The sequence below is a fragment of the Gobius niger genome (assembly GCF_951799975.1).
Source record: "Gobius niger genome assembly, chromosome: 5".
Lineage (NCBI taxonomy): Eukaryota > Metazoa > Chordata > Actinopteri > Gobiiformes > Gobiidae > Gobius > Gobius niger.
In genome coordinates, this window is record NC_136856.1 from 26,608,432 (window position 1) to 26,634,742 (window position 26,311).

The following is a 26,311-nucleotide window of genomic DNA, read 5'->3' on the forward strand; positions in this document are numbered from 1 at the left end:
TGCTCAAATAATGTCTCTAATAAGCACCCAAGGGGCCCGACCTCAGATCGACGTTTGGCAACCAATGATTTGGAGCAGTGGAGTGGGTCTGTAGCAGTGTATGTTCTCTGAATCCGTCCGTCATGAATGTGTAGTATTCAGTATTGATTTCTTTTGCTCTTTCTGATTGCTTTATATTTTGTAAAGCAATCAGTGTGGAATAGTATCAGGGCACAACATAATAAAACATATTCAAGAGGTCTGTAAACTTTCTGGACATAAATTAATTTAAAGGTTGAGTTGTCAATAAAACTAAATGTATGCCTTGCCTTTAGTTTAGTAGTGCTATTTTCAAACAGTGAGTGTCAGTGTGCCCTATTTTCCATTCATCCATCCATCCTCTATTCTCACAGTAAGCTTCGCATGCAGATATTAAACCCAAGTAAAGTTGTAAGCACGGTTTATTGGCACACATAATGGTAAAGCATACATACCAGACATCAGAGTTGACACTGAACACCTCTGCTGTATAATGTACAAATGGTGTCTAATAATACTAGCCTTGAACATATTTAAAAATGTGTTAGTTTCCTTACAAATGCACAAATAAATACCCAGGCTCCAATTGTAAAAAGATGTCCATTGTCTGTCCTCTCTGTCCATTTTGTTTCGTAAATAACAAAAGAGATAAGGGGAAATCATCAATATAGATAAAAGAACACAAACCAGGTATCCTCGAGCATTTCTGTTGGGTGGGCGGGACTTTTGTTACAGACAAAATAAAAATGGTTTGATTATAAGTGGCTTGGGTTTTGCACTTCAGAAATAAGTTAAATAAAAAATGCACTGTTTTAAAATACCTTAGTATTGACTTAAGAAAAGGGTAAAACCATTTATGAACTTGTTAACGAGACCTGTGTGTTTTATGGTTACGAGTTATCACCTGATTAGCTGCTAATATTTTCAAATCACGTTGTTCTGATTTAAAATTTCATGCTGATACCACGACCTATGGCACTGATATACAGTCGTACCCTTTCCGATTTACCGATCCGATACCGTTCTGTATTTCATAATGGCCCACAGATGCGAACCCCGGCTGTTTTTTTTACTGTATCCAGGCTAATGCTACGCTAACGGCTTAAAGTGGACATGTCTTTCATATGGGCCGTCAAAATAGAACTTAAAAAGAGCTTTAAAAATGTGAAACAGCTTCGGGTTTTAACCATGATGCAACTCAGGAAGTACAGGACAAAGCGCTGGAGCCATGCTAGCAACAGCCACATTTATTCCTTTAAATAAATAAAAAAGTCTCTTTGATGCCTTCATTAAGTCTTTAGAGTGAAAAGACTTTGACAGAATGGAGTAGTGTGGAGCTTTGTTTATCATGAGAAATGTGGTCTGTGTTTTCAAAGGCATTGCTGTTGTTTTTATTCACATGTTGGGAATTGACAGCTACACTGAGAGCAGGTATTGGTATCGGATCGGAGTAAATGCTATTGGAAATATAGGAAATATCTGTAGAAAATTTAGGAATATTTTACAATAACTACACCTTATTTAGCCTTAATAAACGATGCCTTAAAGTGCATATGACAGGTTTTAATGCTTTTCAAAGTATGACTTGTTTAGCTGAATAACATCTGTTGTGAGTAAATAATTATCATTTTCATTTCAGTGAAGCAGCAAATTCAATGAAGAAATGTTGGGCAGAAAAGTTAATTAACTTTTTAAGCTGCTGACAGGAAGGGCTGACATGGTTGGCACGGCAACAGTTCAAAATTGTTGTCCTCTCTCTATGTCACTTCCTGTCAGTGTCCAATAAGGAAGTGAAACCATAAACATCACAAAAATGGTCAAACTGAAGAAAAGTGGGTACGATCTTTAGCAAAATCTTATATATAATTCTGTTAACTGTGTTTTTAGCAAAAATCGTGTTGAATGTGTCATATGCACTTTAACACTCAATTCAACAATCAACAATTCAGTAGTAAAGTGTGATTAACACATAGCAACATGAGGTTAAATTTTGCTTTCAGAACTAGAGTGGATATAGAGGTGGGCACACACTTAATGCCTCTATATTAGTCAGTGACGAAACAAAACAAAAATAGGAATCCCAGATAAATTGATTTAAGACACACAGAGGAACGTCTTGGAAAAGGTGAATTAAAAAAATGAGTTTAGAGATGATGTTCCTGTCCATGCCACACAACAGAAATGCGACTCCTATACAAAACTACAGCTGCCATGGCGCCAACTGGTCCTCAGTGGACAATTCATTTCTTCCACTCTATTTACAAATAGCTACAAACCTCTTTAACAGTGTTCCCAAACTGATCATAAGCTTAAAAATTCAGACTTTTTCGGGAAAAATACAGATATCAAATGAAACAAAATCATGCAGGCGTTACTATCAGTTTGGGAATAGGTCATTTTTAAAGGGAACAAATTTTCAAAGGAGGAAGAAAATAGGCAAGGATCACGAAAATTACGACATGATTGGGGGGGGTTTGTAAAGAGAAAATAGCAGTAAGACCTCAACACAATCAAAGCGGTCGGCATGAAATCACGACGTGTGACCACGCGCCGCGTTAAAACAATCTGTAAAAGCTCATTCGAAAAAAGAGTCCATAGTCGGTCGGACCGGTTGTGCGGACTTTTATTTCCCTCCTTAATTGCAAATTGAAATAAGCAGCAAGAGGCGGCCGAAAGCAAACCCGCTGGATTCGCAATAAAAACAAAATAGCCTCAAATACAATCTCTCGTTTGATGAAAGTTTTCTTTTCGCTGTTCCAAACTGCCATTTGGACACTTTGAAAAAAGACTTCAACCGATCCAACATCGATCCAACAGTTAATTTGATCTTCAATTGTCCGATGAAGACTGGGACAAAAAAAAAAGTTGTTTTTCTTTTTTTTTCTTTTTTTTTACATAATGTAGCACACCGTATGCGTCCATGTCTTTGTGGGTATTGCTGTGCCGGATTCCTCGCCAAATTTCGTAGACTCCGGAGAAAAAGTGTCTTTTTTTTTGACACCGAAAAGGAATCTGTAAAAATCAATTGCATTCTGAATATGTCTCTTGTTTTGAGTATTTTGGGACATGATTACCTGCAAGTGCGCAATGTGGTGATTCCAGACTATACTGTTGTGTCCTTGGGCGAGATCCTTCACCAAAGCTAATGAAGCACAAAGTATTTGGAGAATCTAAAAGCTACAGAAGAGTAATTGTGAGCCGAAACGTCAGAATACAGGCAGTCTTTGCTTTTTTTTCCTACAATGCCGTTTTGTCGTGTTGTAAGCAACTCCCAAATCTTATTATGGATCATTTCGCCCAGAAACTCAAAGATTGGTGGTTCTTCTGATTTGAAGCACACGGTTATTAGACTATACCTTTCTGGCATGTGTTTGTGTGACTGAGAATGACCAAACTATACGGCAACTTTGAAGGTTCAAGCCAAAATACTCAAAACAAGGCAAACATTCCGAATCCACACATATCTCTTCATCTACCAAATATCCCTTGCGTCCGACGGGTCCAAAAAGTCACATTTCTCCAGTTTAGTCAGTGTTTTAATATGTTCCGGGGGGTGTGTGTGTTTTTTTTATTGGGTGGGCTGGGGTGCTGTGCTCTCGGGTTTGCTCTCCGGACCGCTGGGGGGCTTGGTGCTCCACGGGGGGTTGTTGGCGAGCGCGGGGGAGCTGTGGAAGTCGTCGTCCTCGTCCAGCCCGTTGGTGGCGTCGTACTGCGTGTTCTCCAGACGCGTGATCAGGCGCTCGTCCTCGTCGCCGAATTCCCCGCCCATCAGCGTGGGCTCGCCGACCACCATCACGTCCTGGGGGGGGGCGAGGAGACAGAGTTTAGACAATGGGAACGTTAGGCGCACATGATCAAACTTATTAGGAAACTGAGAAAGACTGAAATTATTTAGGATGCAGTGTTGTCGGAAGAAGTTCGTATTAAATTTTTCTCTGATTTGAACAGGTACATGTGGCATCTTAGGGAACATCCCATGAATGGCAACCGCCGTGGGGGAAAGCAAAGAGGAAAAAAGAACAACTCTTTCACCTGCTAAGCAGAACTAAGTAACTCATGCCCCTAGAGGCCATAAGCACCACTGCAGGTGTCGTAGCATGTTGTATGTTTTTTACTCATTCATTGTCTGTGAGTAAATACTACGCCTGACAGAAAAGACAAAGGGAAAGAGGGATATTGTACATCAAATTACACAATGGAGATCATTTTTTTCACTCAAACGTGGCTGTAAATACTACTGTTAAAGTGGTGCTCGCCCGCAGTTAGTTTTGCCTGTTGGCAGCAAAGTTGCAAGTGTGGTTTTCTGGCCAGAGACACCAGGGGGAGGTGAAAGACCCCCCAATCATCCCATTAACACTTGTATTACCCCCAGAGGGGCAACGAAAAGGATTTATTTAGGTAAACAAGTTACTTCGTACTGCTTTAACAAGTGTGTGTATTTTCTACCAAATAAAGATAGAGACAGAGTGCTAACCATAATGCTAACGTTGCATGAATGCTAACTGCTAGCTTTGAGTACCATCTCTTTACCATATCTTTAGAATTGCCCACATTATGGTCATGTTCGACGCACCAGGGGGGCAAAACAAAGGGAGGAAAAACTTTCTCTCATTTCTTTACCATTGCTTAAATAAATTTTAAATTATGAATATATCCTTATACTAAGTAAGGATACAGAGACATGGAGAGGAGGAAAATGGTTCAACAGCCCAGAAATACTAAAAAAAACGGACAATGCTAACCAGGAAGCTACGTTAGCGTCATACCACATAAGCTAACATTAGCAATGAGTGCCACTTTTCGCTTCTTCTGAATAATTTGCTTTGAAAAAATATCTGTATGAACCAGATTTTGGCTTGACTTTATTGGTGTGTGATGAATATGTTTAAAGTCTGCCAGAAAACGGCTAAAAAGAGTGAAAAATTGTGATTCCCATGAGAGTTTTTCTTCCCCCTCGACTCGACCACGCCCCCTTGTATGATACGTTGCTGTATCTATCTGCTGTGAAAAACACTCATAATGACCGGAGTTTGACTTGGCTTTCTTTGTGTATGCTAAATAGACTCACAGTACGCCAGAAAATGTCTGAAAAGAGAGAAAAAAAAAAAAAATCACTTCAATGCTACATGCTGCCGTCTGTATCTATGTTTACAATGGAAAACTGTGAGTGAGTCTGGTTGGCCGTGCTAGTGTTAAGAAAATCGGCATAAAACCCCACTGACAATTCATCATTTGTGTGGCAAGGTACTGTATATATTTTTGAAAGTAAACAAAACAAAAAAAGTCACGCTAAAGCTACATACCAAGCAAAAAACAATTGCATTATTACGATCACATTTATTTTCTGAACTAAATATCTAGCTTTCTCGGCCTAGCTTCACGCTAATTATTTACTTGCCCTTCCTTTTTAGTGAGCAAAGATTGGCCAATATTAGTCACCAAAATTAACCTTGTTATTAAACCCACTGTACCACTTAACACTTTTGAAAAGATATTTAGAATAACATTCATTGATTTTAGGCAGCTATAATTTGTGGTTTATTTTCAGATTCAAAACACCAGTCTCCCGCAATTTCTGTGCGCTATTGCAGCGAGTCAGACTCTTTCAACCTTTGCAATTTCCAAACATTACCTCACCGACTTTCACAACTTTCAGGCTCAAAAGTCTAAACTCCCGGCCATAAGCTATGAAGCCGCAACGCCATGATTGTGAAACTGCTGTGTGTTTAGCCTTGGGGCCATTGAAAAATTAAAATATTGCCCAAATGAGTGAGAAATCAGCAGCGGAGTAATCTGTTCCATCTAATTCCAGACCAAAGCGGCTTGTGCATATCAAGTGAACGCAACGCAGCCGGGCCCAAAGACCTTCGAACGCTCACTTACTCCAGATAAATGAATATTCATGCTGCTCACTGCTCATTATGCCGTCCTCAGAAAAAGAATAGAATTTAATCAAGCGGCTTTGAAGCACAGGGCAAAATATGAACATTTACCAGAGGAGGTCTGTAGGGCTTTACAGTTAATATTTTGTGTAGTTTTGACAATATTAAACAGCTGAAGAGTTTCTTAGTTTGGTGCTGTTCATTATTTTGTATTCTGTTTGTTACTATTGATCTACAACAGCGTTTTCAAAGTTTCCCATAACATCCAGTGTGTTACACATTACAAATCGCCTGTGTCCCTTTGTAGACTGTCCCCTCTCTCCCGACCAAAACAAACACAAACAATTGCTAACCTCAAAGATATTTATTAAAACTCTAGATTGGACATGACGCTCAGTTCTCTTGTGACTGGCCGGCGAGGCTAACACCCACAGCAACCAATGCAAAACAAGGAGCAACATTTTCATTGATTCAACGACAGAATGATGAGATACACTCATTGTTTGTGATTGGTTTATTACTTCTAAGTCCAGGTATCTCCGTCAGGATCAGGTCATTTCTCTGAAATGTCAGGTTTTTTAGTTGTGTTGTTTAGCCATATTAGCAATGTTTTCTACATTCATTCCCAGGGTTCAGTGGTTAGCATTCACTGTATCACTGCGCCATGTTCAATAAATATTGGTCATGTACTGTTAAAGGAATAGTTCACCGTTTTTCCATACTGAGATATGTTCTTACCTGAGCTTAAACGAGTTGATGTGTACCTGTCTGGTCTTTGTGCGTGCCCTCAGTCACGCAAAAAGACGAAAGATGTTGTTAGCATTTGGCCTCGCCCAATGTATTCCTATAGCTCCAAACGGGGTGAAGTTAGAAGCGACCAAGCTTCTCCACGAAGACCAGACAGGTACACATCAACTCGTCTAAGCTCAGGTAAGAACATATCTCAGTGTGTAAAAACGGTGAACTATTCCTTTAAAGGGATATTTCAGGATTTTTGACTTAGGGCCTCATTACCTAGTTACCCAGAGTGTTGCTGATTTCTGGAGATATTATTTTTGTAATTCATGCAGTTCTTTTATTTGAAGAGTTTCGTGTTGCGCTGGGCTAGTGCAAGGCTAGCGCATTTCTATGGTATCAGCTAGCCTGCATTAAAAACAGTCTGACACACTCCACCTGTTACCATAGAAATGCCCTAGCCTTGCACTAGCCTAGCGCCAAGAAACTCTTCCAATAAAAGAACGGAAAAAAAAGAAAGAAAAAAGAAATCAGCAACACTCTGGATAGCTAGGTAATGAATCCTGAAATATCCCTTTAAAAAGTACAGAAATACAGTTTTAAAATAGGAAACAAATGTTATGTTTGATATAAACAGAACTAAATTATTTGTGTCTGACACTTCAAATACAAATGCAATTAAAGTCTATGCATCCCATGCAACTGAAATAAATTAGAAAAACTGCAAAAATGTTCTAAAAAATGTCATAAGGTCAGTCACAACTATCAAAGAGTCATGAAATAACAAACAATAGATTAAAAAAAGGAACAAGATGGCGGCCAGAATTGCCATTTGTCCCAACATGTTACTATGGCAATGTCCTATCTAGAGTTTAATTAAAGATCTTTGGCTAACCTGCTTTGCACTCATCCCTTATTTTGTCGGCAATCAGCAAATACAGCATTTGTTTCAAGGCATATCATGCATAAATGTGCCTTAGAAAACATTATTTTTGGAGACTTCAGCATTGGAGCATTATAAAACAGTGTAAACAAGCTTTCACTTTTAGCTAACAAATCATTGGCACCCTGATGAACTCACTGAGGACGGATATGGACAATTATACGGTCCCCTTTGATGCAATAAAATCGAGGAATTACATATCGGAGAGCTGCAGTTGGATGGATAAAGGCTCAAAAAGTCGATTTAGCATGCGTGGTAAAGTGTGCTGGACCTACCTAAACTGTGCCATACCCCCATCAAATCTACTGGTCCAGTGAACCTCATAGCTAATCCCATGTGGGCAAATGCAACCTACAGACAGACAGTGAGCGCTGTTGGGCCCACCCCCAAATCAATACTCATCATGTCTGACATATTTCAGCCAGCTGGCCCCCCTTGCTCAGGGTCACGGTGGGGAAGCACTCTGATTTATCCATTATCGGTTGCTATCGGTGGTGTTCTGAAGTGAAGGAATCTCCGCATAAAGACCTACGGGCGAGTCTTATGTATTCTTCGTTAGCGCGTAAAATTCCGTGACCTCTGGCAACCGCAGTGGCTTTTGTTAAGCTTCGGTGTAATGTGGAGATGCACATCCGAATCGATAAAGCTTGGATTGTGGATTTGTAGCCAGCTGTATGGACCAAGGTTGAGGAGCAGCTCGGTGAATCTCAGCTTTCATATAAGACTTGTAAAAAGGTAAAATCCATTAAGCTCTTAACTCTTGTAAATGGAATACATTCTTGCAACCAATCTCGTTTTCAACCCGCTCGGTTTGCATACACCAGTCTATAAATAAGAAAGAAAGAATATAAATGAAAGGCCCTATACCAATTTATTTTTAGTTTACAAACGACAAAAGCGCATGCACTTTAAACTGTTGTGGGCTAAACTCACGACTAACTTTCCTCACGCATTTCTAACATCCCAATTATTTTACAGGGATGAGTTTAGCACGTTTCAGGAACCAATACTGTCGCAGTAATGTAAACAGCAATAACAAGCCGGCTGCATCTGTATCTGTTTAATTGGCAAACTGCGTAGCGGACATCGCACCACGGTCGATCAAGCTAATTCATAATCATTCGTAATGCTTTTAGAGATTACAGCATGTTCAATACATTTCACTAAAAAATGGCTTCGAGGAAAATCTAAATTGGCACCCATGATAACTAACTGCGTGACGAGGTATGTTTAAAATGGTGGGAATAAATGTTATTGTCTGAGTTTGAATATGATAATGTGTCGATCTAATTTAAATTAAGTGTATGTGAATGACGGCGTTAATAAACTCATGGTCACGCCTCCATCTACGTTTAAAATCCACCTTGTGCAAAAACGTCAATCTGTCCAGGGACTCCAGGTGGAGATTAGCATTTTTGTTTAAATAAAACATACAATATACTTATAGACAAAAACTATTTATTGCACAACTAGAAATAATGGGTACAAGACCTTTAAAGTGATTGTCTGGAAGTCTAAATGTATAACACATTTTTTTAAAAATGTGTAAAAAATCGACATCCTGGTCCCTCCTTCCCGGATCTCTGCAACTAATCAGAGTCTAGTATCCTCCCGCGTTGACCAATGAGACTGTGAACCAACCTGTCCGGTCCAATCAGCTGGGAGGGGGAGGAGCTTGATCGTTTACTTTTGAAAATTCTGTTCCTGCTCTGGTTAAACATTGATTGTTTGCTTTGAAATTTCATCACTCTGTCTCTCCTTTCCACTTTGCAATCTTACAGACTATCACTTTAATGGGGAAAAGATAATAATGAATTACAATAAAAAATAAACATATAAAAAAACATATACTGTATACTGCAAAAAATGTATATATAAATTGATCAAATACACATTACTGCAACTGTTTTACAAAAAAATAAACAAAAAAATGCACACCTAATCAAAATTGCAATTACTTTTCCCCCAACTCAGCCTCAGCCCCTTCTAATAAAAGACTAATGCGCGGAGACAAGAATGCTGAGTCCCTAACCACCCCATCCCAGTGAAAGCCCTTTTGTGGATATAAGGATGTTTTTTTCTCTCTCTCTCTTTACCTGAACAGAGGTGTACAGTTAGCAGGAGCACATGCTTGACTGACCATGTGAGTCAGACTGCTCCCCTGCACCAGAGCCAAGGCTCCAGCAGCAGTGGGACAGATAAGCCCACAGCAATCACACACACCATATACCTGTGTGCACGCTACAGGGACATGGGTACACGGGGCGCAGAGAGGACCATAGGCCACATTAATAATGGTCGTGACGGGCTTGCTCCGCAGTCATGCCAGGTCATATAACAAGCCCATATTTGCATGCTTGCACTTTTAAGTCTGTTGTCATTTTTGAAAGGACTTTCTGCACTGTTTCCAAAATGGTGTTGGTGGAAAAAAAATAATGAATGGGAAGCACGCATTTGTAGGAACAGCCTCAGAGCTAACGGCGTTTATATGAGTTCTATGAAGGCTACAATGGAACTAAATTGGGAAAATCATCATGACTAACTGAACTTTTGCACATTTTTATAAAGTTACCAAGCCTTATTGTTTAATGCTGTAAATCGAAGTGAGATAAAAGACCTCAAACTAATGGAAACGATCGTTTGTATAACTATATTATTGTGTACGGCCCTAATATGCAAACACAAATATAGGATCTTATTAAGAGTCAAATTTACTTTACACATTTACAAAGTTGGCCAGGTTTTGAAAATTCTGCGACAGTAAGCTAATATTTATCCACTCAACCCTCTGAAAAAAACATGCCTTTAAAGAGATAGGCTGTAAGTTTGAAAAGTGAGGAGAGACAGAGTGAAAGTAAGTGAGATAGTTTGAAAGTAAGTTCTTCTTGGTTTGCAAAATGAGAACAGGAACAGAATTTTCAGAAGTAAACAATCAAGCTCCTGCCCCTCTTCCTGATTGGACCTGACAGGCCGGTTCACAGGAAAGGCTTGTCTCATTGGTCAACGTGGGAGGATACTAGATCCTGATTAGTTGCTGAGATCCGGGAAGGGGGGACTTTACAAAAAATAATATATGTATCATCACTTAGTTAACATCAAAATGCAAGACTAGGTGGTCGATTTCGCACATTTTATGAAATGTGTAAAACATCTACATTTCCAGACTGTCACTTTAAATGTATGCCTATCTCTGTCTATCAGTTGTTTATTCCCATTAGTGTAATGTGTGAAACTGTCGGTATGGAAGCACAGCGCTCACAGTAAAAGTATGCATTCTTTTTTTTTTTTACTATTTATTTTCAATTATTTATTTTTTTCTTAACAATAAACAGAAAAAAACAGAAACAAAGAAGGAGAAAACCGTGGCAAAACAGATAAATAAATAGTTAAATCAATAGCGAAAAAATTAAAAATTAAATAAAATAAAATAATAAAATAATAAAAGTCTTAATTTGTGTCAGCAGTGTGAGTTTTGCAACCTCCTGTATAAGCAGATATTACACACATATAAGTTTCTACACATATACAGTATATACACACATTCCCACTATTTCTTTTTTTTTATATACATATACACGGGTACAGTATATCTGCACATAGATTATTATTATTTTGTCAAGGTTTAAGTTTAGCGCCCTATTCCTTTAGATTAGTTTTATATGAAACTCCAGTTGATTTCATGATTTTTACTTTATTTTTTATTTTACTTTATCTCTTTATTTTATATATTAATTTAGCTTAAACTACATCAATTATCTATATTATATTATATAGTATGAGTAAGTCTAAGTCATCATCATCATCATGTACATAAAAAATAAATAAAAAAAATCATGTATAGTTGTTGAAATGTGAAAACATGTAACTAATATGACTGAAATAAAAAAAATAAAAAAATAAGTCTCAAGTATAATTATTTTTTCTTAAGTTTTTTTTTTTTTTAAAGTTTTTTTTTGTACTTGCCAAAATGAACACTGCTAAGCATCACCAACCACGTTTAAATACTTGGATTCTATGCATTCTAGTAAGATCGAATGCATTGCCCAAAGACACAACAAAAGTACTCAATAAACCGACCACCTCTTGGCCAGCAACAGCTGCTCACGGAACTCGCACACAAAGTTACATCACGGCACTTTTATGATTGCAATTTCGATTCCAAATGATAGGTATTCATCCCAATCCGAGACGCTGCTTAATCACTCGCCGCATGTCAACATACAAACACACAAAGTCAACAAGGCACTCCACGCTCTCGCACGGCGTACATTAATTATGACTTGTATTCTTTTGATGGGGAGCGCCGTCGGGGGAAGCGTGTGCGTTTATTTGTCTGCATCATCCCTAAAATCTCCCCCGGCGACCACTTGTACACCCCACTATGCCTTAATCACGGTAATTAATTTAGGTGAGCTTTTCAGCTAAATGACAATATCCACACTGATTTGTCAATTTGCATCGCTAATTAAGTCATTAGCTAAAAACGCGCTGATTGCCAACAAGCCATGCATTTGCCATCTGTTTCTGCTAGGAGGGCCTGTCAACCTACCTCTGGCCAAAAAAAAGAAAAAAAAAAGAGCTGCATACATGCTAACAGCTGGTGGCTAGTCGGGGAGCGGGGAGAACGCTAATTGAGTGCTAATTAATAGTGTCTACTCATCTCGTTAAGAGTTAGCATTGGGGCTAGCCACGCTTTATTTGCTGCTTAGCGGAATCATTAGCATATTTTTTGCGGGGATTAGCAGTCAGATGTTTGGAGGCCATTTTTTTTGTACGGCGAGGGGCTCCCAGACAACAAGTGGAACGGAGGGAGGGGAAGAGTTGCTCCGTGCGGCGAAACTCAGACGAAGGAAAAGAAACAGTTGTGGGGGCTATACGACTAATGCAATGTATTTAAACGACAGAAAATGGGTATGTTTTTTTTTTTTTCCATCTAAGTCAATAGCATTATAATGTTCTGGCGAGTGGGAGTAAGTAGTGACCCTCATCCTGACTTGAGTAAAAGTAAAACGGTTAGTGGTCTAAATCTTCAGATGAGGCTTGCGTGGAGATAAATGTTAATGCTAGCCAACTTAAAGCAGTACTAAGTAACGTGCTTACCTTAATAAATCCTTTTCGTAGTCCCTGTGGGGGTAATACAAGTGTTAATGGGATGATTGGAGGGTCTTTCATCTCCCCCTGGTGTCTCTGGCCAGAAAACCATGTTTGCAACTTGACTGCCACCGGTCCAGATAATGTAATCACGAAGAAGAAGCTAACATGCTAACGGGCAAAGCTAACTGCGGGCTAACGTCACTTTAAACAGTATTTACAGCCAAGTTTGAGTGAAAAAAATTATTTCCATTGTATAATTGGATGCACAGTAACCCTCTCTCCCTTCGCCTTTCCTGTCAGCGTAGTATTTACTCTCCAAGACAATTAAAAAGTTAAAAAATCGTAACTTGCTACGACACCTGCAGTTGCGCTTATGGCCTCTAGGGGGAAGAGTTACTTAGTACTGCTTTAACAAAAATCTAAATTAGCATGCTATATCAAGGCTACCGTTATATTAGCATATTCTACTCTCAAATGAAAAGTGCTTCCCTGTCTACATGTTTATGATACATCTGACATTAACCTTCACTGTGTCAATATGCCATACTGACAGTTCTTCAGTATTACAGTACAAGTATCAGCAATTAATATAAAGTTATAATTGCCGTTATAATCTTCGTAGTTGCTCCTGGCTTTTATCCTTCCATTGCAAGAAAAATCAAGTTGTCCTCCACAGCATTATATAAAATTCATTCCTACATACATCAATTCCACACCCCATCCAAACCACTAGAGGTCACTGTTGCTCGGCGCGTGGCCCGTCTTGCTGCCCCCCCCCCCCCTCTCCCTCTCCCTCTTATCCAAAGTCCACTCCTTATTATCATTGGGCTCACGTCGCCTCAGCCACGAACCGACAACTTCTCAGACAAAGACAGGCAGACGCACAACATATGTAGCCGGCGTGTTCTCCCGCTCTTTAGGAAGGCACGTGAACGCAACATGGTGTGTGTGTGTGTGTATTGTGTGAGGGGGAACAGTGGTGGGGGCTGTGTTGATGCGTGGGAGAAGGGCGGGTGCGAATATAGATATTGGCGATAATGAGAGCTGGCATTGGGCCAAACTGCCTTCAATACAGCGGAAACAATGTCAGTCTGTTAAGGAGCATGCGTGTGGTACAGTATGCAGAGGGAGGAGAGGAGAAAACCGTGAAATCGGGGGTTGGGGTGAGGGGGGGGGGGGGGGGGGGTGTCTTGGCAGGTGCCAGGATAAGAGCGGTTCAGCTGAATTGACAGTTGGATGTGAAAGTTTCATGCTTTGAAGAGTCAGTCGTACGTCTTCCATTGCTTTACAGGCTGGTTCATTCAGGGACTAATTCTCAATATGTGGCCACAGACTGGAGCTTTCCTATCCCGGTGAGGAGGTCCGAGGTTCAATTCCTGGACTGAGAGGGGTCTTTCTGTGTGGAGACCAAACAGCTGCTTGCTCATGGTGAGTGACAGAAAAGATTATCAGCGGGTCTTGGAGAGAAGGAAGAGGAGGGAATCGACTGCAGAAGAACCCAAGGCCTTTAAAGCAGAATAATGAAGGAAACGGGATGAACTGACCGTTTTCAGTCGAGCGTTCTCCACCTGAGATCTACAGATTCTGACTTTTTTCAAAGATCATTCACTTGGCTGGTCGGTGCGATCCAATTGAAGGGGGATATTAGTAAGCAAGATCAATCTTTTCTAGATAGCAAACAGTAGCTCTACGAAGTTGCAATATGATTCCCACGTTAAAAACAGACCTGGAGCATCGTTGAGTCATATTTAAAACTATTTCAATGCGTCGCCGGACTTCTCCTAATCAAGGAGTGTTTCAAACCGCGCACAATCACAATGGCATTCGTAAACTTAGCGAGGAAGGGTCGAAACTTAAGGTAAAGTAAGTTACAGCCAGATCTTTAAGGACTTTCAATGTCATAATGGTGAAAACTAAACACATCACATCTACACTTGAGACTTGTTCAATACATCCATACATCCACCCTCTTCCGCTTTATCCGGGGCCGAGTCGCAGAGATGCAAAAATATAGAATAACCTACCTTAAAAAATCAGATGTGAAGACAACATACTGATCTCACTCACAACTTTTTTCACTGATTTTTAATGGGCTGGGTCTGTTAGAATCTAAAGCAATGGTCAAAGTCACTCAACAGCCTATTTTGGTAATCGGGCGGGTTTCGAAGACTATCTATAGTGCATTGTTAGTTGAAGATTTAACACCATTTTCCTTTGGAGTTGGACTTTTGTTTAAATTAGCAACCCAAGCGAATATTTCGGAGGGCGGAGTTTTTGTCACGTATTACGTAAAATGCTTCTAAAAAAGACGGTAAATACATCTAATTAGGCGGCTATCCCGAAAAGACATCGCTTGCTTCCCATTCACAAAAGCTCTCGTCAAACACTACACAGCATCGACGGCTTTTACATATTATATTAACAAAACCTATTAAAAATGCATGAATGTATAATGCATCCAGTGCTGACTAACAATTTGTCGTTATATTGAAATGACTAATGGATGGTAACAATCTGGTTTTGCAGATGACGGTACATTGTATGAGTACAGCGATGTTATTCAGAGCCATCTGCTCCATGAATGCGGTCGTACACAATGGCGCAAATCTATCGAGGATTTAAAAAAACAAATACAGATAATAAGGAGTATAATTGAAATTTTATAGAGGCCTGCTTCTCGTTCAAAAATGGTTGACGCCATGTTCTGAACTTTATGGAATTCTAAACTTGAATGTTCAGACACAACGTCATGTCCTTGTCGGGCGACCATGGATGTTTACTTGCTGTGTTTGCTTTTTGTATAGCAGATCATCAAAAGAGGAAAATTATAAGTACATGTTAATTGTTCTCAGTGGTACCGTATTTGAAAATAAACTTGTTTTATTCATCACTTATTGCAGGAGACTGTAAAAGCGGATTTTGCCTTTGGGTATTTTACATCGGCCGATATCTCCGTAAAAAGTGACAGAGACTTCCTATTTTGCTTTGGAAAGAGTCTATGCCCCCATACGGCGCCCCCAACTGTCACAGTTCAACACTGAAATACTTAGAAGGATCAAACGCAGTGACCAGGGTTTGTTTTTTAATATCATCAGCGCATATCGGTGTCGGCCAATCAAAATCCCCAATAAATGCATCGGCCTTAGAAAAACACATATCGGTCAACCTCTATTCGATATGTTTCTCTCTACTGTGATTGAAATTAGAGGGTGACCCGATATATTGGGGCGATATTTGGGGATTTTACAACAAGAAAATGGTAGAGACTAAAGTCGAGGCTTTAAAATGAGGTCTCCCACAGCTCTCTCGGCCTCAGGGGAGGTGAGAAAGATAAGATAAGATAAGATAAGATGATACTTTATTGATCTCACAGATGGAGAAATTGCATAAAATTGCATAAAACATCGCAATGAAAATTGGGTAGCTATTTTGATTTAGCTATCTTGTGCTAAACACAAGTTTCACTAAACCTCCGTCAATATGGACCTGATGTCATTTTGGAGGGCAGAATCTAGAGGATTCAAACGCTGAGTTAGTTTTAACATCCACTGGTGTATTTTTGATAGCCACGCAAAATGCCACGGCTAGCAACGATATGCTAATGCTAACGGCAACTAATGAAAGCTGGGACAGAAACAATGATTGGATCACCTAAAGCAGAGGTGTCCAAAGTGCGGCCCGGGGGCCAAATGCGGCCCTCAGACCAATTTATGGTGGCCCTCGGCCTCTTGCTGTATCGGTACACATCACCAGAGATGGACCTTTTTATTGAAATGTAATAATTCTATACAATTCTAACCGAACAACTAACATTTTATTGTGAGACAGAGCTGGCATGAAGGTTTTAAGCTTAAATAGAGGTAATGGGCACAATTTAAACCTCTGCTAGTCGAAGGTTTTGCGGCACAAACTATCTACGGCCCTTCACCCCGTGTATGCTTCAATATGAGGCCCCCCATGAAAAAAGTTTGGACACCCCTGACCTAAAGTAATAAAATAACATTGGCCAGTGCTGGAGCGGCCAAGTATTTGTTTTTACAGGATTATAGACCAGATATTTGGAAAAATTGGCCACAAATATCGGCCACAAATATCGGTCAAAAATATCGGCCGAGCAAAATATCGTCATTGGCCTTAGAAAAACCCATAATGGTCGGCCTCTAATTCAAATTGGAAAAAATACTACGCAAACCCATTTCATATCGGTCGGGCCCCAATATATATATATATATATATATATATATTATTGATATATATAATATATATATATAATATATATATATATATATATATATATATATATATATATATATATATATATATATATATATATATATATTACGGCCATCTTTCACCCTTCTCGTGAACCAAGAGATGGATTTAACGGTCATCAAAAATTGCCTTGAGGAGGCTCTCTGGATGAAGGGCGAAACAGTGGCAAATCTCAACTTCACAAAATTGTATCCCACATTTCTGTGTTTATGTGGCCAGTTTTGAGCTCTTGAAAACAGGCATGAATGAAACAAAACTCCAGCTGTGTTTATTGATGAAGAAACCAAAAAATAAAACTGTTAAAAGCTTCATAAAGCTTTAGCATAATATCCGAGAACAACTTTGAAACTGACAGCTCAAATGATAAATAATAGTCAATCATTCATTTGCCATCTTTGCATTGTTTAAGAAACAAGTCAGCCATTGGAAAGGCTTACGTGCATTAAACAAATCAACCTCATCAATCCGCAACATCGTCCGCCCAAATGAGACATGCAATGTTCGCATAACCTCTACCCATAATGCATTGCTGGCCTTAAATTCCCCCCCATCACCCTGAATGAATTTTGTTTACGAGGCTCGCATTAGTGCCAAGCAGCCAGCCTTTAACATGGACAAATTCCTGCTACGTTCCGTATCAGCGGACTTTCAGCTGTACCGGAGTGACCCCCCCCCCCTCCCCCCAGCCCCAGCGGTGCATTGTGGGTAAAGAATAATGTTACAGCGGAGGGTGCCGTTTGAGTAGGTTCATAATGAGTGGAGAAAGACAGAGGAGGGGAGTACTCAGGTGTTAAGAGGCTGTTTAACCCCGAACAGTGTCAAGTGCCTTGTTATGGAGACATGGGAACCACGTTAGAGATGCATTTATGTTACGGGAAAGATGAATGTAATTTGGAAGATAGCATGCAGGATGTATGACTCTGTAACCTTGCAAATTGTTTCAACAAACGGTAAATAAACATGGATTTATGAAGTATGAGCTAGTATCTTTTCTTGGTCCTACATCCTCTGGTGTATATATGCTTTCACATGGAATTGAAAGGCACTATACCTGCTTTTTTTTCTTGTAATGGGACAAAATGTGTATTTTCCTCCTAGTATATTAGTATATTGTAAACTCAGACATTTGAAGGGGAAACACTGTCATTAGTAAGTGTTACGGCCCTAGGCCTCGAGGTTCCCTCCTTTATGCATATTTTGTTTGTGTGGCCTAAAACCTGCTTTTCCTCCATGTAAATTTGCTGCTGTGGTCCTGGGCTGCGATTGGTGGAGCGCATTGGGGTCCTGGCCGCCTGATTGGGGGAGCAGCTCAACACCTGCGGGGAGCTCGTCAAAGCCACCTGTGTCAGCCACGCCTATAAAAGGACTCCACTGTGGCTCATTCGGGGGATGCTGGTCTCTGTGTGACCAGTACGCCATTTTGTATTTGTGTTTGTGTCCCTTCGGGTCATTAATGACTGTGTTTGTCCAGGGAACACTCGTGTGTGTAGGCTGCTGGCCTTTGTGGCCAGTAAGCTAATTTGTGTTCTGTGTCTCTATGTTGTTAATGTAACTTTTGTGTATTCAGAGACACTAGTTGTGTTTAGTTGTCACTTCTTGGGATGTTCACTAAAGTAGTGACGTGGAATCAAGTGACACTCTAGTCATGACTTTGTTTGGTTTTGTTTTGTTGGACCTGATTTTGTCTGTTTAGTTTGATTAGCTTTGTTTTGGTTAACCTTTTTGTAAACACTGTAAGCAGCCTTTGTTCTTATGGTTATTTTTGTCACTCCTTCGTTTACCTTTTACACTCCTTTTATTAAACTACAACTTTATTTTACCATTTGACATCTTGGTTTTTGTTGCGTCCTATACTAGCAGAGCCGGGTCGTAACAGTAAGCATTTAGATACATTTTATGAACTTGCAGGAACTACTCTTCTAGGATTTTTGTGACAGTGACCCTGAAAAGTGGTAGTGAAGAATTGGAATGCCGCAACATATTAGAAAAGTTAGGAATGAATTTAGACCAAAACTAACACTGTTATTTAGTGGCTTCGTCTTTCATTGTTTGAAATATAAAAAAATAATAATCAGGTATAGGGCCTTGTATACTCGTCACACTCAAATAAGTCAACTTTACTCAATAACATTATTATTCATGCACATTTATGCTACTGTTTTTAAGGCAAGGCACTGCAGGGGAAATCATAGATGTTTCATGCAGTGATCAATGCTGAGATATTTTGCTACTTTTCGACCATAACATCTTAAATAAACCAAACTTTCCAATCTTGAACTTAAGAACATTTTGAAGATTCTTTGCAGAAGGATTTAAAAATATATCTTTCCTGATTTATTGAATATTATATTATATAATATAAACCCAAAAATTCAAGGCAAAATTTGAATCTTTACACAATTGTGTTGGGCAAGTTATTCAAAATGTTTTATATATTCTAGTAAATACAGCTTTAAAAATGCAATATGTTTGTGTTTCATATTACTGTTAGTTTTTTTTTAGCTGAGTTACACTATTTTGAGTTACTTTTAGCAAGATATAAACTGAAAATAGTAATAAAGCCACCGAGCAAAAGTGCAGTCAAAGATTTCCTTCTCTTTCCCCCATTCTCTCGTGTTTAGTTTTGACGACATTAACTACAGTAACTACTACAGTTTCGTCCACAGGGCCATCAGGAAGCTGAACTCCCTGCCTTCCCTCCAACCCCTCTTCCCCCTCCCCCCGCTCCACAATCAAGGATGAGAGAAACATCATTTCAAACCATTCACACGGTTTGACAAATAAAAAAATCTTGAATCTTGAAATATTATATCTATTTTTCTTCCCCTGTTCCCCTGCAGGGTCTTGCCTTAATTCACACAAAACAATTGGGTGGAAAAAGACTGCATAACATAATCTAATAGACTTCAACATTACATTTATGAGCGCATTTTAGACCCGTTATTTGGCACAGGTTGTTAGTCCGATTCCCTTTACCTCATGTGTTTACACTGTGGCCATGGCAAAGATACAGATACTCGCCCTATATTTCAACGTTGTACATCCAAAGCAACACTTAGCCAACACTGCCAGTCACTTCTCCTCAATATTCATAAACATACTCTTAATATTTTCCATTTTGATCATTTCTAAAGCCATTTGCACCCCTCTTCATGTAATCCACCTTTCTCTCCATGTTCCTGCGCACAACTCCTGTGGGCTTTCTTTGTCTCACTGCACTCCACTCTCCTCCCGCTGCTGCCGGTAATTTTGTTTTTTCATTTGTGCAAATAAATTAAAGCTAATAACCACAATACTGTTACGGATTTTCTTTTTTCGCAACCTGGAGGAATATTCCATAAGTGAGCGTCCAAACTGTTTCAAGCTCCGCCGACCAACGCTGTGGGGAAATGGGGACTTTTTCTTAACCACCTGGCCAATTAAAAACAAGGGCCAAGACCGATTTCTTGCTAAATAATAACATTGGCTGTGACTACACGCATTTCCAGTAGTTCCTAATTATTCGCGACTGAAGAAAAATGAATTCAGATGACTTGTGTTGTTGTGAGATCAAATGTTCTCAACAGCATTGTACTAAACTCTTGGTGCAGACTACATTAAGCCATAAAGCTATAAACGTGTGCTCGCGGCTGAAGCTTTGAAATTCTTAACGTGGCGTATGGGCTTGTAAGAAAACAGGAGCCATTTTGGAGTTTTGGCCACCGCCTTTTGACATCAGGAAAGTGTTTTCAGCTCTCAAGAGGAAAATGGACTGAATAGGCAAGAATTAATACACAACATGGTTAAAAGCTAATCCTCTCCTCAGAAGTTTCTATCTGACATTTGTGTCGAAATTGAGTTATTCACATATTTTGGTTCCTGAACTCATTCTGTGCACAAGATTTCGGCGCACTTTTATGAGCACAACATATCACCCATGTCATGAGTCATCAGTCAAAACTTTAAAGTGCCTATGACAGGTTTTCATGCTTTTAAAAATATGATTTATTTAGATGGATAACAGCTGTTGTAAGTCATCGTTACTGTTTTATTTCAGTGAAGTGAATTTAATGAAGCTGTTTGCATCTGAAATTTAATATAGAAAAATATATACAGTATGGTCATGTTTGAAGCAATCAGAGAAAAAAAATAACTTTCTTCCATTTAAGTGAAGTTAAATTATACTGGATTAATCTCTGTAGAGAAATCTCTGTACAGAAATCTCTGTAGAGAAATTAGTTCTCTGCATTTGACCCATCCTCAGTGTCGCAACCTGTAGGAGCAGTGAGCTGCCAGCATGGGCCGGCGCTCGGGGACCCATCTCCATGATGTGGGGCCAGGCTGGTGGTCAGAAACACCTGGCTGGAGGATTCACCTATTGCACATGTTTTTTATAACCTACCACTAACCTACGCAGACACGGGGAGAACATCCAAACTCCACACAGAAAGGCCCCGTCCAGGTGGGAATCGAACCCGGGACGTTCGAGCTGTGAGGCACGAGCACTAACCGCTGCGCCACCGTGCCTCCATCATTGCTTTAACAAATGCTGAATAATAAATACAAATACTTATAAATACTATTAAAAAAAATGGACAATGCTAACCAGGAAGCTCGCAAAGCTAACGTTAGCTTCATGCTATGTTAGCTAACGAGTGCCGTTTTCTGCTTCCACTGAACAATTTGCTGTGAAAAAACATCCACATGGCCTCGATGCTGGCTGGACTTCATTGGTGTGTGATAAATATGTGTTTAGTCCGCCAGAAAATAATAATAAAAAAGGGTACAGAATTGTGACTCTCATGAGAGGTTTTCCTTAGCTCGGCTACACCCCCTTGTCTGATGTGTTGTCGTCTGTATCTATTGCTGGGTTGCAGGTTCTAGAAAATGATAATGTCATCGGACCCAGCGGGGGGCAGGAGCCAGTTTTTCCTATTCACAGCATTGCACTTTGACAAGTCGTAGCTAAAAAGAAAATATATGAATTAAAAAATATAACATTAATATCAGTCGCTGGGTCCATAATCTCTCTGTAAAAGACCAAAAATTTCCTCAAAAACAAAATAATTTTTCCTCTATATAATAGTATAGGCCTTTAGAATGCTGTGATGTCACCTGCAACCCAGCAATAGATACAGACGGCATCTCTGGAATCTCAATCTTAACTGAAAACAGTTAAGGGGAAAACAATTTTGAAAAAATGTAAATTTTCTCTAATTATTCAAAAACTAATGTAACAAATGCTGAAATATGAATATAGTTTCTACTAAATAATGATACAAAGACATGGGGAGGAGCAAAGTGGTTCAACAGCCCATAAATACATGAATAACAGAGAATGCTAACTTGATGCTAAATGTTAGCATCGGGCTAATGCTAACGGCTAGCTAGCGCTTGCTACAACTGCTGTTTTTTCACTTCTACTGAACAATCTGCTGTGAGAAAATATCCATATGGACCCGATTTACACTGGACTTTATTTGTGTGTGATAAATAAGTTGATATTCCACCAGAAAATGGCTAAAAAGAGGGAAAATTGTGTTTCTCTAACGATTCTATTTTCCCCCTCGGCGAAGCCACGCCCCCTTCTATGACGAGATGCCGTCTGTAGTTTGACTCATTTCCCATTGACATAACATGGTCGGCGTGGCAACAGTTTCAAATTGTTTGCCTCTATCTATGTCACTTCCTGTTAGTGTCCAATAAGGAAGTCAAACTATAAACAACAATTCTCCATATAATCTCCAACCAAAGAAAGCTGGGGAAACTTTTTTTTTTTTTTTTGGGGCAAAATCTTCAATATAGCAAAAATGTGTCTAATGTGTCATATGCCCGTGAACAACTACATTCGTGGTTCCCCTGTCAAAAACATACAGTATCTGGCACCAGCAGCATAAACTGCACCTTTTTTTTTTAGACTTCCTGCATTTTATTGCTTCATAAACCTATGACCCAGGAACTTGGAACTGTCCGCCACAATTTCAAAGTCCATAAATACCAAAAGACCCAGTGTTCTGTGCATAAAATGTGTTCTTCATGGCACCATTGATTTTCTAGCAAACTGTAAAACTAAATATTCAAATCCAACACAACCCTTAAAGACACATATTAGTTATAAAACAAACCAAAATGCCCGAAAGAATGTTTACAAGCCACGAATCTGCATGATACATCCAACCAGAACATTACGGCGTCTTTCGAGTGTAATTAAGCATGAAGGAGTTGATGCTTACAGGTACCTGGCTGGAGAGGCTGAAGTTGGTGGCAGGGCTGCGTTTCTTGCCCGCCGCGGTGCCCAGGCTGCTGTTGGCGCTGCTGGCCGAGTTCTTCCGTTTCCTCCTCTTGGTGGTGGTCTGTCGGGCAGGCTCAGCTTTGGCGCGACCAGCAAACACAAACAGAGGCAACGCCAACAGCATAATGCATACTGACAGGGTAAGGCTGTCTCATAAATGATAAGGTGTGGAGGGAGATGCCAGGGCTGGGTTTAAATGGAAATGAATATATAGATTGGCATGTGTGCTGTGCATATTTATAGTCTTGATTCGTCTGTTCTTACGCTTATTCATGTCTTAAGGTGAAACACTACAGGTGGATGGGGAAACCTTTTAAATGTAGAGATATCAAGTTCAAACTTTTGCGCTAGATTACTAACATAATTATGAGAAAAAAAATGCATTGCAAGTTTTTTGTCATTTTATGGCGACTAAATTGGAATAATGGATTGAGTCAGGTTTAAAGGTGCATTATGCAAGTTTTTATGTGGAAAAGGAAGGTGATAATTGTGCGTATTTAACCTTGTAGTGACCCAGCAGCAGTATGAGTGGTCAGCATGGCTCCTTTTCTTTCCATCACAGTGGCCTCTAGGACGCTCCAGGATCAATTGTTTGGAAGGTTTTCACTTTTGACGAACCTCTCCAGAAAACCTACAAAACAATGGATCCTGGACCGTTGAAGAGACCACTGTGATGGAAAGTAAAGGCACCATGCTGATCACTCATACAGCGGATGGGTCAACTACAAGCTTAAATACGCACAAATATCAACTTCTTTTTCGCATAAAAAGTTACATAATGCAGCTTTAAATTTATAGCTGTTTTTAATTGATTTCGCCTTATTTTATTCAATAAATCATGTTAGGAATTAGATATTAAAAAATCCCTTTGACAAAAACTTCAAAAATATTGTTAAGTGTTGCTGTAAGTCAGGGGTGTCCAAAGTGCGGCCCGGGGGCCAAATGCGGCCCTCAGACCAATTTTTGGCCCTCTGCCTTCTTGCTGAATCGGGACGCATCATCAGAGATAGTCCTTTTTATTTGAAATGTTATAATTCTACACAATTCTAACCAAACAACTAACCTTGTATTGTGAGACAGAGCTGGCATGAAGGTTTTGAGCATAAATAAAGGTGTGGGGCGCAGGTTAGTCAAAGGTTTTGCTGCACTAACCACCGATCTATGGCCCTTCACCCTGTGTACGCTTCAGTATGCGGCCCCCCATGAAAAAGGTTTGGACACCCCTGCTGTAAGTGCTACTGACGCGGAGACACTGTCGCACCAATGTGATAAAAGTGCATTGTGAGAAAATTGCTCTTGAAAGTACAATGTCCCATATAAATCTATGGAGAAACATTGAATCAGTGCCGTAATTAAACATGTTATTGTGACGATTAGTGGGTTTTGTTTGTTTCCAGGTGAAACTTTACACTGTAGTGTCTCCCCTTAATAGAATACATTCAGAAAACATTCGGGATGTTGACTCTTAATCACTCCTAAACCGATAAGATCTCACACCAAACAGCCCTGGCACACTTCACTTCATATTAGATAACATGCGAGCCCACAAACATGCATGCGAGTAGACAGGAGACATACAGGTACATGAAAAGGACATTTAGCGCATGCACACAGAAGCGAACTAATCTACAATGAGGCTTCCACGCTTTGTTCTGTTCAGAGGTGATAGCGCGGCGGCGTGTACATCTCCCCAGACATGCAGTAGTAAGAAAGAGCCCCTCATTTGCATAAACGCTCAACAATGGGCCTGACGCTCGTGTAAACATGCAAATGCTAATGTTTCAAATGTGTTCCTAGAAAACATTGGCACAAGGATTGGTTACGTAGCGATAGAGTGTACACTGAAAAGGTAAAAAAAAAAAAAAGGAATATTTGCGGTTAAAAATGACTTGGATTATAATCATATTTCTGTCAATGTATTTCAAAACTAAAGATATACTGTACATATATATATTTTTTGCTTATTTTAATTCTGAATCCAAGTCATTTAAAACTGCAAAGTGAATATGCAGATCATCCTTTTAGCGTGTGCGAGCAAGTCAGGAATACATTAGTAGAGCCATTATATCGCATGCAGTTGAGCGACGAAGAAGCGAGCGGCGGAATGCCTGCAGATGTGAGAGGGAAGATACCTTTTTTGTGATTCGTGGGGAATATTTCCGTTTTGAAGTTCTGTGGGTGTCCAGCTGAAACAAGCGTGTTTGTTTAGATATTTTGTTTTGTTTTATTTGTAGGCGATTGGCTGCACAGATACTGTTATAAACATTTGGTCCACACTTGTTTTGGAGCCTCACCAAAAGGAAACCCAAAAAAAAAACCTGTAAACCTGTAAGAAAAAAAACTAAACTTTGGACTAAATTAAAGCAACAACAAAAAAGTGACAAAATATTGATTTATACCTGAAATTTCATAAAAACTTCGCAACATTCTGAAAAAGTCATCTTTGGATCAAGTGAGTCACAGTTGTTTTTTGACACACTGGTCTCAAGAATGAACCTGTCTCATTGTTTAAAAGACTCATTTAAAGTGATAGTCTGTAAGTTTGCAAAGTGAGGAGAGATAAGAGTGAAATTTGAAAGTGAACAATCAAATTTGTCCTCCCTTTAACCAGAAAGCCTGTCCTGCTGTGTCCGAATGTCCACACTATTCCCTATATGGTCACTATATAGTGGTCACGCCATTTTGTAGGGTGTCCGAATGTCCAGAGAGAAAAAAACAGTGCACTCAAAATTTCCCACAATGCCTTTTGAAAAGTAGTGAGCAGCGGTGGTAACTAAACGGGTCAATATAGACCACAATGCATTGAGAGAGTCGGAGAAGAGCCTGACAGCGACAGGTCTTTGGACTAAACAACACAACTGAATGAAAACAATTGTTTCAGTCGCGTGTTGTGTATTTCTCGCACATAAATAACTTGAATATAAACGGTTACGGTAAAAAAATGCTAACGTTAGCTGCTTGCCTATAGCTCGAGCTGAATGACCGATAGCTTCCTCTCCAATGTAAAATCCATGTTAACTATAACGTATCTGACTCGTATTTATCCATAAATAGTAGAGGGCTTCTGTCCGAATCGCCAACAGAATCAGTGGACTA

The 26,311-nt window shown here is 39.6% G+C and overlaps 1 protein-coding gene across 5 annotated transcripts in view; it reads right to left on the reverse strand.

Annotated features, from left to right (window-relative positions):
- Positions 1-2,106: 2,106 nt before the first annotated feature.
- Positions 2,107-26,311, reverse strand: part of ldb2a (LIM domain binding 2a) — a 141,802-nt gene continuing 117,597 nt past the window's right edge. The window contains exons 7-10 of one of the 5 annotated variants that reach the window (XM_079557295.1): positions 25,348-25,401; positions 23,157-23,293; positions 3,288-3,817; positions 2,107-3,255 (exon numbers count right to left, since the gene is read on the reverse strand). In XM_079557295.1, the coding sequence (XP_079413421.1) occupies positions 3,587-3,817; positions 23,157-23,293; positions 25,348-25,401 (422 nt within the window). In that variant the 3' untranslated portion in view covers positions 2,107-3,255; positions 3,288-3,586. Of the gene's footprint in view, positions 3,256-3,283; positions 3,818-23,156; positions 23,304-25,345; positions 25,402-26,311 lie in introns of those variants that run through there. The other 4 variants (XM_079557296.1, XM_079557294.1, XM_079557292.1 and 1 more) reach the window with 4 other exon arrangements.